Source organism: Babylonia areolata, chromosome 21 (assembly GCF_041734735.1).
Source record: "Babylonia areolata isolate BAREFJ2019XMU chromosome 21, ASM4173473v1, whole genome shotgun sequence".
Taxonomy (NCBI): Eukaryota; Metazoa; Mollusca; class Gastropoda; order Neogastropoda; family Buccinidae; genus Babylonia; species Babylonia areolata.
In genome coordinates, this window is record NC_134896.1 from 41121972 (window position 1) to 41136971 (window position 15000).

At 44.1% G+C, this 15000-nt stretch overlaps 1 protein-coding gene across 1 annotated transcript in view; it reads right to left on the reverse strand.

Moving 5' to 3' along the window:
• Positions 1-15000, reverse strand: part of LOC143296625 (sodium channel protein para-like) — an 85835-nt gene that overhangs the window by 37938 nt on the left and 32897 nt on the right. The window contains exons 11-15 of the mRNA XM_076608654.1: positions 12199-12645; positions 8823-8864; positions 4546-4654; positions 2508-2659; positions 1-33 (exon numbers count right to left, since the gene is read on the reverse strand). The exon at positions 1-33 is cut by the window's left edge and continues 108 nt beyond it. Of these exons, the coding sequence (XP_076464769.1) occupies positions 1-33; positions 2508-2659; positions 4546-4654; positions 8823-8864; positions 12199-12645 (783 nt within the window). The remainder of the gene's footprint in view (positions 34-2507; positions 2660-4545; positions 4655-8822; positions 8865-12198; positions 12646-15000) is intronic.

The window sequence follows — 15000 nt, forward strand, 5'->3', positions numbered from 1 at the left end:
AAAGGCGTCCATGATGAACAGACTCGTCAGCTCCTGAACAGTACCATCACCACCACCACTAATAATAATCATGATAATATATTGTACTTATATGGCGCAAACTCTCCATATAATGGGCTCTAAGCGCCTCATATGAGACAGTACATATATATACAATAGTGTATTACAATCGGCTTCGGATCCACTCTGTTTACGCATACCCAGATTCAAACACTCGACTGTTGGCCGCCGTTCTTTCTCTGTCTCTGGACCTTGCAATTGGAATGAACTTCCTCTTTCGCTTCGTCAAGTCTCCACACTCAGCTCTTTCAAGTCTGGCCTTAAAACCCACCTCTTCCCAAAATAGCCTCCCTTCCCTGCCTCTTCCTTGTCTTCAGTTTCTCCAGTTATAAAGTTATGCATGCGTGTGAATGACTGATGTGGAAGTGCTTTGATTTGTCTCTGCACAAGATTCAGCGCTGTATAAATACCATTCTTCTTCTTATTATTATTATACCACACAAGAGCACACGAGGACATATAAATGGAAGAAACAAACTCTATACATACACCAATACATTGCAGACATGAATAATTGCAGCAGGAAACAGGCACAAAATACTCCCCCCTCCCCCTCCCCCCCACACCCACAGAACAAACACCGACCCACAAGTACACACACACCAGAAGAATACATCAATGGATGGGGCTGGGTGGACACAAGGACAAGGAGGAGTGTAGAGGGTAGGGAGGAGACGTCCTACACCAATTCCAGTCACTCAAGGAGGCGTCACTGCCTTCTGACAAATCCATGTAACGACACCACCACATCTGCTAGGCACATGCATAACCAGCAGCATGACCCACCGTGCTTAGTCAGGCCTTGAGTGCATGCAATATGTATTTGCGTACCTCTATCAGAGCGGATTTCTTCTACAGACTTTTTTTTTTCCCCAGAAGACAACCCTTGCTTTTGTTGTTGTCATTGGTTCTTTTTGTATTTTGCATTTTGTATTTCTTTTTAACACAACAGAGTTCTCTGTGTGATATTCGGGGCGCTCTCCCCAGGGAGAGCGCGTCGCTACACTACAGCGCCACCCATTTTTTTGTAATTTTTCCTGCGTGCAGTTTTTTTAATTTCTTTTTCCTATCGAAGTAGATTTTTTTAAACAGAATTTTGCCAGGAACAACCCCTTTGTTACCGTGGGTTCTTTTACGTGTGCTAAATACATGCTACACACGGGACCTCGGTTTATCGTCTCATCCGAATGACTAGCGTCCAGACCACCACTCAAGGTCTAGTGGAGAGGGAGAAAATATCGGCAGCTGAGCCGTGATTCGAACCTGCGCGCTCAGATTCTCTCGCTTCCTATGCAGACGCGTTACCTCTAGGCCATCACTCCACTTTTGAGTGCACCTTGCGCGTTCTGCACACGAGACTTCAGTTTATGGTCTCAGCCGGATGACGAGACGCTCAGTTTGATTTTCCAGTCAAATTTGGGAGACAGGGCGAGACCGGGATTCGAACGGGAGATAAGCGTCTTAACCATTCTGCCACCTTCCTCCTTTTTGCGTCATTTCATCTTCCATGATTTGATGCACGATATGAAGGCTGATTGGTAAGTTGCATATGGTGTACTTTGTGTGTGTGTGTGTGTGTGTGTGTGTGTGTGTGTGTGTGTGTGTGTGTGTGTGTGTGTGTGTATTTATGTAAATGACTATTATGTGAAACACTACGGGAAAGTCAGCTCCTGACAATTATGCGGATTACTGTGGAAAGTCAGGTCCGGATAATGTGAATTATTACGGTAGGCGAACTCCTGATTATTATGTGATTTGCTACGGTAGGTCAGCTCCTGACTATCATGTGAATTATCACGGTAAGTCAGCTCCTGATAATTATGAGAATTATTTACAGGTAAGTCAGCTACTGACAATTATGTGAATTACTATGGTAGGTACGTCAGCTCGTGCAGCGACACACAAGGCACACTGTTAGAGTCATCACCAATCGAGTAACGCTACTGAATGCAGAGCTGTGGTCCCAAGAAGCGCAACAGACAGGTAGCGCTATTGTCACTTGCATTTTGTGTGTGTGTGGTATGTGTGACTGTATATGCGTGTCTTATAAACCTTGTTGAGGTTTAACTGACATTCAAAATTGATTCTCGCTATTGTCACGTGTTTCATTTTATTTATTGCTAACTTACTTTTTTTGTGTGTGGTATGTATGACTGTGTATGGGTATCTAAAAACATTGTTAAGGTTTAATTGACAATTAGAATTGATTCTGGTTCTCTTATTCTGATTCTGAATACGCATTGCTATTCACGATAAAACGATTAAAAAAAAACCCAGCTCTGCTGTTCACACGTAGAACTATTGAATGTAGTAGCAATGACACACACACGCGCGCACACACACACACACACACACACACATACATACACACACACATCTCCCCCCCTCGCTCCCCCCACACACAACACCCTCCCCACCCCAACCCTCCACGTTCCAACAACACCGACCTGCACTCTGATGAACCAGTCGCAGCAGTCCCACATACAGCAGATGTGCCAGAGTTTGGTCTTGAGGGTTTCCTGAGGTTCGCTCCTCATGCTGGTGAAGCTGTGCCGATGTTCTGTGGCCTGGTCCAGTATGTTCTTCAGCACCAACACGTCTGCCAGGGCCACAATTCAGCAGTCATAGAGAAATTGATTGGGTGCGTGGACAGACAGGTCAGTGGGTGAATGACTGAATGAATAAATGGAACGTCTGACCACAGCCAGAATTTCACAGTCACAGTGCAATCAATTGGGTGAGTGGACAAATTGATCAGTGGGTGAATGACTGAATGAATAAATGGAACGTCTGACCACAGCCAGAATTTCACAGTCACAGTGCAATCAATTGGGTGAGTGGACAAATTGATCAGTGGGTGAATGACTGAATGAATAAATGGAACGTCTGACCACAGCCAGAATTTCACAGTCACAGTGCAATCAATTGGGTGAGTGGACAAATTGATCAGTGGGTGAATGACTGAATGAATAAATGGAACGTCTGACCACAGCCAGAATTTCACAGTCACAGTGCAATCAATTGGGTGAGTGGACAAATTGATCAGTGGGTGAATGACTGAATGAATAAATGGAACGTCTGACCACAGCCAGAATTTCACAGTCACAGTGCAATCAATTGGGTGAGTGGACAAACTGATCAGTGAGTGAATGACTGAATGAATAAATGGAACGTCTGACCACAGCCAGAATTTCACAGTCACACTGCAATCAATTGGGTGAGTGGACAAACTGATCAGTGGGTGAATGACTGAATGAATAAATGGAACGTCTGACCACAGCCAGAATTTAGCAGTCACTGAGGGTGAGTGAACGATTGGGTGCGTGGATAGATCAGTGAGTGAATGAATGATTGAATGATTGATTGAATTAATGAATGAATGAATGGAATGTCTCATCACAACTAGACTGTATTATCCATTCGAAGAGTGAGTGCACGTTTTGGTGCGTGGACAGATCAGTGAGTGAATGAATAAATGAATGACTGAATGGAGCGTCTGACCAGAGTCAGAGTTTTAGCAGTCAGCGAAGGGTGAGTGAAGGATTAGGTAGTGTATACTTAAGTGAGTATATGATTCAATTAATGAAATGTCTGACAACAGCCAGAATTTAACAGTCATAGAGTAATCGATTGTGTGCGTGGACAGACAGGTCAGTGGGTGAATGACTGGGTGAATAAATGGAACGTCTGACCACAGCCAGAATTTCACAGGCGCCGAGGGTGAGTGAACGATTGGGTGCGTGGATAGATCAGTGAGTGAATGAATAAATGAATGAATGGATGGATCAATGAATGAATGAGTGAATGGGTGGATCAATGAATGAATGAATGGGACATCTGACCAGAGCCAGGATTTAGCAGTCATGGAAGAGTGAGCAAAAGATTAATTGTGTGGACAGATCATCGAATGTTTGAATGAATAAATGAATGAATGTTAGACACAGTAAACGCAGCAGTCACTCAAGAGGAAACGAACACTTGTGACAGATACACGGACAGACGAACGAATAAAGGAAGGAACGACTGAATAACTGAGTGAACGAGCGAATGTTTGACTTAGCTAGCGAAGCAGTAGTCAGACAAGGGAGTGAGCGAGCGGGTGGATAAGACAGATCAGCGAATGAAAATCAATGAATGAATGTATGTCTGGGATGCTCCGTGATAAGCAGACTGTCGGTGACGCCTCGCTGCCTGTTCTTTGAAGGCGCTGACTGGACGGGGGGGGGAAGCAGCTTCTCAATGGGGGGGTGCTGAATTCTGAACAAAGTATAGTTCCCTCACAGAGCATACCGTGCTTACACGAATTCCATAAAATTTCGGTGGCTATTTCTATAAGCAACGACGACGACAACAGCAACAGCAGCAACAACAACAACAAAACAACAACAACACACACACACACACACACACACACACACACACACACACACACAAACGCGCCTCGAAACAAAACAAAACAGCAACAACAAAACGTAGTTTTCTCACCTTTGATTTCCACGTTTTGTCCGGTGGGGGAGGAATTGAGGAAGGAGTGACTGCCCGACATCTTCTTCTTCTCGGCTGCTGCCTGGCTGTCCATGCTGTTGATTGACGCCTGCCCACACACTTGCCGTGTCAAATGTACCAGCCTACCTCTGTAGTACACTGCCAACATATCTTTATGTTAGATGTACCAGCCTACCTCTGTAGTACACTGCCAACATATCTTTATGTTAGATGTACCAGCCTACGTCTGAAGCATACTGCCAACATATCTTTATGTTAGATGTACCAGCCTACCTCTGTAGTACACTGCCAACATATCTTTATGTTAGATGTACCAGCCTACCTCTGTAGTACACTGCCAACATATCTCTATGTTAGATGTACCATCCTACGTCTGTAGAACACTGCCAACATATCTTTATGTTAGATGTACCAGCCTACCTCTGTAGTACACTGCCAACATATCTTTATGTTAGATGTACCAGCCTACCTTTGTAGTACACTGCCAACATATCTCTATGTCAGATGTACCAGCCTAGCTCTGTAGTACACTGCCAACATATCTTTATGTTAGATGTACCAGCCTTCCTCTGTAGTACACTGCCAACATAAAATTATCTTTATGTCAGATGTACCAGCCTACCTCTGTAATACACTGCCAACATATCTTTATATTAGATGTACCAGCCTACCTCTGTAGTACACTGCCAACATATCTTTATATTAGATGTACCAGCCTACCTCTGTAGTACACTGCCAACATATCTTTATGTTAGATGTACCAGCCTACCTCTGTAGCATACTGCCAACATTGCCCAACGCTCAGTTTATATCACAGATTGACACAAGTTTACAGCTGGGCTAACAGCAAAGTGAGAGCTGTATGATCAATGGTTTCTCCATCACAATGCGAAGTCATTTACTTCTTAGTCTTTTGTGAATAACTGTGACTCTCAAACTAGGAGGCAGGACTACACTGGTTCTTAGTGCTGCAGCCTTGGGGGGTTAGTTGGCCTTTGGGGGCCATCCCAACGCCGACTGTCCTAAAACCCTCTTGGCCGAAAGAGTGGGGATGTAACTTGGGTAAGACACTCCCCACTACTATCAAATTCTAGCCCAGATAATTGGGACAGCAGTGGCATCCTCTGCTGTCCTGATGGTCATAGCTGAACACGACTGACTATCATACTTTTATGTCAAATGGACCAGTCTACCTCTGTAATACACTGTCAACATATCTTTATGTCAAATGGACCAGTCTACCTCTGTAATACACTGTCAACATATCTTTATGTCAAATGGACCAGTCTACCTCTGTGGTACACTGTCAACATATCTTTATGTCAAATGGACCAGTCTACCTCTGTGGTACACTGTCAACATATCTTTATGTCAAATGGACCAGTCTACCTCTGTGGTACACTGCCAACAGTCTTTTTATGTCAAATGTTTTTATGTAAATTGGACCAGTTTACCTCTTGATGTAAACTGCCGACACACCGCATTTCATGTCATATGGACCAGTCTACCTATGTAGTACACAGCCAAGACATATTTACGTCTGATGGGCTAGTCTACTTCTGTAGTAAATTGCCAGCAACTTTATGTCAGTTAGACCATTCTATCTCTGTAGCACACTGCCAACAGACCTGTATGCGGAGGAATATACCTTTACACTAAACTGCCGCATACCTTTATGTCAGATAGACCAGTCTACCTCTATAGGGCACTGCCAACAGAGCTGTGTATCACATGGACCATTCTATGTCTGTAGTCACACAGGTACACAGGCAACACATCTTTGTGTCAGATGGACCTGTGTATCTACATACCATACTGCCAACTCACCTTTTTAAGTCAAGTGGGGGAAATCTACCTTTACATAAAGCTGCCACATACATCTTATGTCAAATGGACCAATGCACCCTTTTAAGGTCAAGTGGGGAATCTACCTTTACATTAAACTGCCACATACATCTTATGTCAAATGGACCAATGTACCCTTTTAAGTCAAGTGGGGGAATCTACCTTTACATTAAACTGCCACATACATCTTATGTCAAATGGACCAATGTACCCTTTTAAGTCAAGTGGGGGGAATCTACCTTTACATTAAACTGCCACATATATCTTATGTCAAATGGACCAATGTACCCTTTTAAGTCAAGTGGGGGAATCTACCTTTGCCTGCCACATGTACGTTTATGTCAAATGGACCAATCTGCTTTCACATGGAACTGGTCCCACATCTTTTATATCAAACGAATCGACTGGTGCGCCCTCGAATTAAAAGTGTCCACATACACTTTTTTTTTCAGATGGAGCAGTTTATCTTTCTATCAAACTGGACACTGTCTTTCATGTTCGCTATGTGGTCCAGTCTGTGGCCATGTCAAGTGGACCGATCTACTTTCAGATAACATTACCCACACATCCTTTATGTCAGATAGGTGGTCCTTTAATCTGTCCATATATCATTCATGTCAAATAAACCAGTATTCTTCTGTAACACACTGCCAAAACACTTAGTATACACTTACCCTAAACATGTGTCAGTAAATGGTTCAGTCTGCCTTCATAGCAAACAATCCAACCACCTTTCATGTCAGTTATGTGGACCAACCTGTCTTCCAAATACGCTGCCAATAAGCTTTCTTTTTTCATGTTCAGTGTTTGAATCACCACAAACTGGCTGCTTTTATATGAAGATCTCTACACACTGTTCATTTCAAACAGGTGAATTCATTGCCTTCAGGTTGAACAGCCCACAAACCCTTCGTGTCAAACTGGTGGACCGATCTGCCTTCATACCAAACAGCCCACATATCTTCGATATTAAATCAACCAGTTTGCCTTCATCATAAATTCACCACACACGATTCATGTCGTCTGGACCACTCTGCCATCATGTTAAACAGCCAACATGATGTCAGATTTGTGGTCCACCTTGCCTTGATTTTTAAACTGAAAACACATCTTCCATGTCAGACATTGGTCTAATCTGCATTTGTCTAAATTGACAACACATCTTCCATCTCAGACATGGGTCCAATCAGCCTATATGACAGCTTTCATACAAACTGCAGTGGCCCAATCTAGATGCCTTCACGCTAGCTTTCATACTGAACTTCTGTGGTCCAGTCTGCTTTTATGCTAAATAGCCACCACAAGTTTCATGTCAAATGTGTGGCCCAATCAGTCTTCATGCCAAACTGCCAACACACCTTTCATGTCAGTCACGTGGTCCAATCTCCGTCCACGCTTGCCTTCAAGCTAAACTGCCAACACACTTCTTATGTCAGATATGTAGTCCGATCAACTTTCATGCTAAACTGACCACACATCTTTCATGACAGTTCGCCCATCCCGCCGATTATTGCACTATACAAAAACCACCTCCAGGCAGGCCATACCACCTGCATCTCTTCAAACAAGCTGTTCTGGCCATGGCATTACCATGTAGAGCATGCAGACCAATCTGCAGTCATACATTACAGGCGACGTCTAAGAACGCAGCAACCGGCTCAGCCTTTGCACAAAACATATATTATGCATACGGTGGTCTGCATCCTTCTGACTTTCGCGTGAAGCTGTTCATGCAAGTCATGCACGTTATGTTGCTAGATACCTTGGTGATTCTCTAAGGAAGAGAGAGAGAGAGAGAGAGAGAGAGAGAGAGAGAGAGAGAGATGGACACACACACACAAAAGCAGACAAGACAATGAGAGTGTGCTCAAAATACACAAATGGCAAATGGAAACATTAGCCACAGGTGAACCGACTATAGCATCTAAGCGGGTTATAAGCCTGGAGTAGCCGCCCAAAGGCTCTCGCAAACTTTCGTGGTATTCAACGAAACCAATTTGCGACCAATGTGTCTGGACAATCATGTAGATATACATGGGGTATCTCAACAACATCCCAGTTATCAGCACGCAGAACGCCAGGTAGCAAGAAACAGAAGGGTGGAGGTGAAGGTGATGCATCGTCACAAACAAAACATTCATTGATAGTCTCCCCTGCTCAGGAGGGGTCACAAGTTATGCATGGTGCAGATGAGAGAGAGAAAGAGCCATTATTCAGATGGAAATATTATTGTCTTACGCATAATTGCTAGTACCTCCATCTGTCTGCGGTGTAAACATACACTAGTTCAACAGTATTGTGTGAACGCACAAACACTCAGGATAATAGGGAAGGGAGGCGATTCGTGAAATAACCATAGAGTGATGTCCCTCTCAGATGTGCGTCATTTCCTGATTGTCGTGAGCACCCACTCTCCAGCCGTCACTGTCGTCAGTGTTGTCTCCTTTGCAGAGCTGAAAACATCACGGTCAAGAACGAAATACCAGCTGAACTCCCAGATTATCCTTTGTATTTTATCTTAGTCTAAATTCCAATTCATTTCTGACCGATGCTGCTATTATATGTGGACATTCTCCTTTTGTTGTGTCAGAAGTACTTGTACTGACTTGAGCTCCTCTGAACTCCCAAGGAGGGACAGACAGGTGGTATCGGAACACAAGGTGCCATATCATGTGAATTCATGTTTGAAGAATTTAGAATATCAGATACAATACAATTGTTCATCTTTGATCCCACCCTCCCCCCTTTCTACCCAGCTTTTCCCAACTCACCAATCACCCCCACCCCTCCACTCCTACCGTCTTAACCGATAACATTCAAGCGTGGAAATTAATACTCTAATAAAATATATCTTCAATCACCAGTATGTGTGACCGGACATTAAACAGAATTTCACCCCATACCAGCTGAAGTATCTCGCGTTCCATTGGGTATAGGGACAGAACAAGTACACACTAGAGAGAATACCTCCCCCTTTGAATGTAGAAAAGTCGTGGTGCTGTGTGAGGTTTCTGTGCTCTACATGAACCACCGACAGTGCACACTAGTGTTGACTTTACCTCCAAAGCGTCTTCGTCTTCTCTCCATTCTATGAAGCGCCTTTCTGTAAAGAATACATTTACACTGCGTGTTCATGTGCTGCAATTGTTGGAAGTAAGCATTTACGTTATTTGGACACTGGATCTCGCTACAGTTTATTCTTGACATACCAGTAAAGGCATACAGTACAGGCTCCGACAAGAAATGTGGACAGCCCGTCTGCTTTGGTTTAAAAAAAAAAGCCGTACATGCTGTGTTTTCGGAGCATCTCCTGAAGTGTACAATACTGTTCAAAGAGCAAAGTCTGCTCTCCCTTCGCTCCGCAAACGTTAGTTGAGGACCACTAGACAGATACCACACCCACTCTCCCTGAAATTCAACAGACTGAGAAAGGGTTTTCCAGTGCTCTCAAAGACCGAACCAACCAAGCCCGTTGCCACATGGACGCAGGTGCGTGTTTCACCGCGATTGGAAAGAAAAAGTGTGATGGGGTGGCAGGGAATGGAAGGAAGGTGGGAAACTCTCTCTGTGTGTGTGTGTGTGTGTGTTCCTTGCAGAAGGTCAGAAATAGTTAAACGAAAGTCTTTTTACAGAAACAGCTGACTTTGCCACAGCAGTCCTAAGACACGCATTCTTTAAATTCCCTGGATGCCTAACATTTTTGTCTTGTTATTTCTACATGGCGGAACAGCAAGATGACATCCTTGACACTGAACTGTCAGCTATCTCCTACAGTTCGCAGTCATTAAAAAAACGAGAAAACTGCACTTGATATATCATGACAAAAACTGTTTCCACCCAAGCAAAACCAAGCATGCAGTAGCAGCTGTCAGAGAGTACTGAGCTCACAACGAGGCAATGATGGAGAGTACTGAGCTCACAACGAGGCAATGACGCATTTCTGGGAGGATGCTTGTTCTCTATCTCTGTTCATTTTGTCTTTTAGGAGGATCACGAGTCGCTTCCCTTGAAGGTGATGTGACAGTTGCTGCTGGTTTCAAAAGCATAATGAGACAAGCGCGTGTGCAACTGGCAAGTAAATATTCATTAAAATATTTTCAAATGAAATTATATTTCTTTTTCGATCAAATTACATGACCACATCAATTTCCCTCTTTCTCCCGCACCCTGCTCTCTCCCCATCTGTTCATAATTATGTGCAATAACTGTGCTCCTTTGTGCATTGTACAACTTCATTTTGGGGCAACTGTCATAACTTTCGGGGAGTGGACACTAGCCCCTCTGATATTCTCTAGAGAATACTGTTGTCTTATCTTTAATCTCTGGTGTGCGCATGGAAGACAGGACGGTCCATTTACCTGAGAAGCAAAGCAGAGCAATTGTGACTGTGACAGTAAACAAGGAAAAAAAAACATATACGCAGCAGTTTAGGAATGACCACAACGACAGTATTACAAACAGGTACAAACTGATCAGTGTTTGCGTGACTGAAAAAAAGAGATACATGGGTGAGCCAGCTCACAGCACAGAAAACGAGAAGATAGGCAAGAGCCTGAAAAAGAATGATAAAATACATATTGACAACAAGGAAAGTACTTTTCCAACATTCTACAAACGTGTGACAAAATGACAAGCTAAATCGCAGTATTGACATGAAAAAAAATGTACGGTTGGTTGGTTAACTCATATATTGTGAAACAGAGAAATGAGTTAGCCGTATCATGACAATGCCATCTAACATGCTACAAAATGTAGTCTGTGACTGAAATACAGCTGTCAAGTGTAGCCTACCAGCTTATCATTGTCATTTAAGTTGCAACCAAAAAGTGTGTATCCGGCTGAAAAAGACTTCTTGAGTGCAACACGTTGACACTGTTACTTATGTTGTCACAACTGGATGGCAGTGAGTTGGTTTACTCTGGTGCAAAACAGTCAGTATAGGAACCATGCACGCACAAACGAGTGCCGTTTTGTGACATCACTCTTGTGTCGCTCAAGTGTTTCCATAAAGAGTGAAAATATCGTCCTTTTATTTCAAGAAGCCAGTCTGTGTGAAAACAACAACAAAACAAAACAAAAAACACCCTGTAACAAGTGTGCGAATCATTTAGTACTGAAGTCCGTCAAATAACACGTGACTTTAAAAGTAAAAATCGTCAGTCATACATCCATCTTATGTGCATGACTGAAATGTTGCGTAGGGGCAATCTTATGTCATCTAGCTTGAAGATGAAAGAGCCAAAGTAACTGAAGTGCAGTTACCAACCGAGTGAATTAAGTCATGATGTAGACTACAGAACATTTCATAGAAATGCCATACCATACCATACCATACCATACTGTCGTCAAACAAACAGAAACAAACTGATACTTGTGCAACTGAAAAGCACTGACAAATGAGTGCAGCAAGTCAAAATTGTCACCCAACTTTCATGAAAGAAAACCAAAGACTGTGCGCCTCTGAAACTGGATGACCAAGAAGTGAACGAACCAATTCACACCATGTTTTCTTTCCACGGGGAAAAAAATCCCTAAACTGCGGCGACAAAGAAAGTGCCACCCAAACTGTCAGTGCCAACCACCCAAACAGTCAGTGCCCAACCATTCAAACTGTCAATGCCCAACCAGTAAAACAAACAAACAAACAAACTGGTCAATGTCATCCAAACCAAAACAACTGACTACCCAAAAAACCAACAATGTGTGCGTGTGCGTGTGGTGGTGGTGGTGGTGGTGGTGGGGTGGGGGACACAGAACTGGCGGCCACAAGACGCGACCAGAACTCACAGTGTCGTCTAACTTGGAGGTGTCCAGCACCACGTCGGGTGCTTTGGACTTGCTCTTGTTGAAGAGCAGCAGGGTCTCCATCTTGCTGCGGCCATCCCGGGAGTGTCTGCTGGAGCGGGACGACCGGCTGTACTGGGACGCGACACTGCTGCGGCGTGACCCCGACCGGCCGGCGGCCAGCGGGTGGCGGTACAAACTTAGGTTGGCGAAACTGAACCGACGGCCGTTGGGGAGGTTTTTGTGGAGGAAGGGGGAATGGCATAGATCTTCGGTGGAGGGGGTGACGGCGGCCGAGTCATCGATAAAGGGGAGGGGGATCGCTTCCAGATTGCGGTTGACGAGGGGCTGCCGGTCGTTGGAGTGCAAGTATTTGTTCTTCTTCCAACTGAACTGCGTGGAGCGGCGGTTGCCTTTGAGGTAGGGGGAGGCCGGCAGACTTAAGCTGGCCTGCAACCAAAAGCAACACACTCACACAGCGACAGACAGGCAGGCAGGCAGGCACGCGCAGGGAAGGAACACGCCCCAAAAGCCGTCACGTGTGGGTGGGTTGTTGGGGAGGGGGTGGAGGCGTCACAGCTCCTCGGTCCTTGACAACACTGACAGCAGCTAGCTACCGGTGCAGCAGAGACACGGGTTGCACAGCAAGCGTCGTGACACAAGCACACTGACAGCCCAGCACACAGCATGCCGCTACCATCGTATGTCACAACAACCACATGCCTCGCAGCCCACTCTGTCAATGTGGGAGTCTTTTTTCTTTTCTTTTTAATTGTTTTCTAGCATTGGTTTCTAAACTACTGCCTGAAAACAAGCAAACAAAACAACAGTGCGTGTGTGCGTGAGAAATCCGTCATCCATCCAGACTCCACAACCTGACAGAAATAGACAGACGGACAGAGACAGAGACAGAGGGGGAGAGACCCACACAACTGAAAAACAACAACTAAAAAAGTATTAAAAAAAAGTAACTTTCGCTTCCTAAGACAAGACAGACATACAACTTCAAGCCAACTCTGCGTAGCGGTTCCCGGCAGCTTGCACACAGATACACAGTTGACAGGAACAAATCCACACACTCCCTCCACACCACTACCAACTGACAGACTATCAGTCACCAGTCTCATGCAGAAACAACACTAAAGCAACAGCTAACATTTCAGCTGTTTCATTCAGGAAAGGAAAGAAGTCTGGCGAAAAAAAAGAAACCTTTTCCTCTGCTTAAAAGGAACAGTTGTTTCACAATGCCAAATTCAAACAATATGGATGTAGACAATGACAACTGTATGACAGATGTCTGCAAAGCAGGGAAAACTGTGTAATTAATGTACTGAATATCACATCCAGTATAGGGGAAGGCTTGGCAGACATAAGTTAGCCAGCAATTATCTGGCCTTAACATTCTTTGTATACACTTACAAGATAAAGCTTGCGCCCTTCTTAAAGTTCAAACATAATTTCACCACAAAGGCACCAAACAGATGCGTATGACTATTTTTACAGATACACAATCTCAGTCGAGACGACAAGGGGGAGATGGTCAGAAGATGGACAGGAGACACACGATGAGGCGAGAAAGCCGAATATTCAGAAGCCACGATATACAGGAACAGAAGCTGATGTCCACAGCGTGACGAAACGTACGGGCACAGGACTGACATGACGTCCCTCGTCTAACAAAAAAGAAAAGAAAAAAAGAGAAAAGAATTGGAAATATCTGGTTCACAGTCATCCGCCTCAGTGTGACCACTCGGAGTTGCTTAATTTGCAGCTTTGTTAAGATGGTAATCCCCCAAGTGCCTGCAGCTTTGTTAAGATGGTAATCCCCAAAGTGCCTGCCACTGTTCTGGAAAGCTGTTGACACAAATTCTCAGGCTGTTTCTCTGCATCATGGAAGACATGTACAGTGGTTCGGAAGTCTTCCTGTTTGGGATCCTCGTTGTTCGTTTTCCGTGAGGGCACAATGAAACCGATTCAACCTCTTGATTCTCAAGGTCCACATAATGTGTATGTCAATGTCCAGCATACCTGGTGCACGAATCTTCAGTGTAAAGGCATTCGCAGTTTATGACATGTTGGTGCATACATTCTGGAAAGGAATGCAAAGCAATGATGGTTTATGCTCGTCATTATTTCCTTCTTGATTTAGGCCTGAGGAAGGTCTCTGACGGCTTATTCCAAATATCCATCACAAATTTGATTTAACACAAAAAAGAATATTAGTACTGTAGAAAAAATATATATACGGCGGCAGATTGCGTGGGCTGGATTATCTCATGACACATTTTGTCCTGGGGGAAGGTGTATGTGGGTATCCGAGTTTTACCAAAATAATCTTTGTCCATAAATATGTAGGAACTGACTTCTTGGGAAGTGGACTTTGGGTTCCAGTCTACATGGATTGAATGCTTGACAAACACCTTCCTTTGCAATCTTTCTTCTTCTTCTTCTTCTTTTGTATTGTGACGAAACCGTTTTATTCATCTAGCCATTAGATCAAGAAGTGATGCAAGCTGGTATTTTCCTGTTTCACAACCGCTCAAACCATGACGTGGAGCATGAGGCGTTTCACACACATAGTGTGGCCTCCTGGCGCGTCCATACATTTGACTGGGATCAAAGCCTAAGAATATCTGCTTGCATGTAGGCCTGGTGGATGGGATAAAAATGTCTTAGGAATGGAAGGTGGATGTACGAACAACTCAGCAACTGTTATCTGTAAGGTGGTGCTAGGACCTTGATCGCGTACTGTGACTCTTATTTTAACTCTCTCCATACGAACGGCGAAAGAGACGACGTTAACAG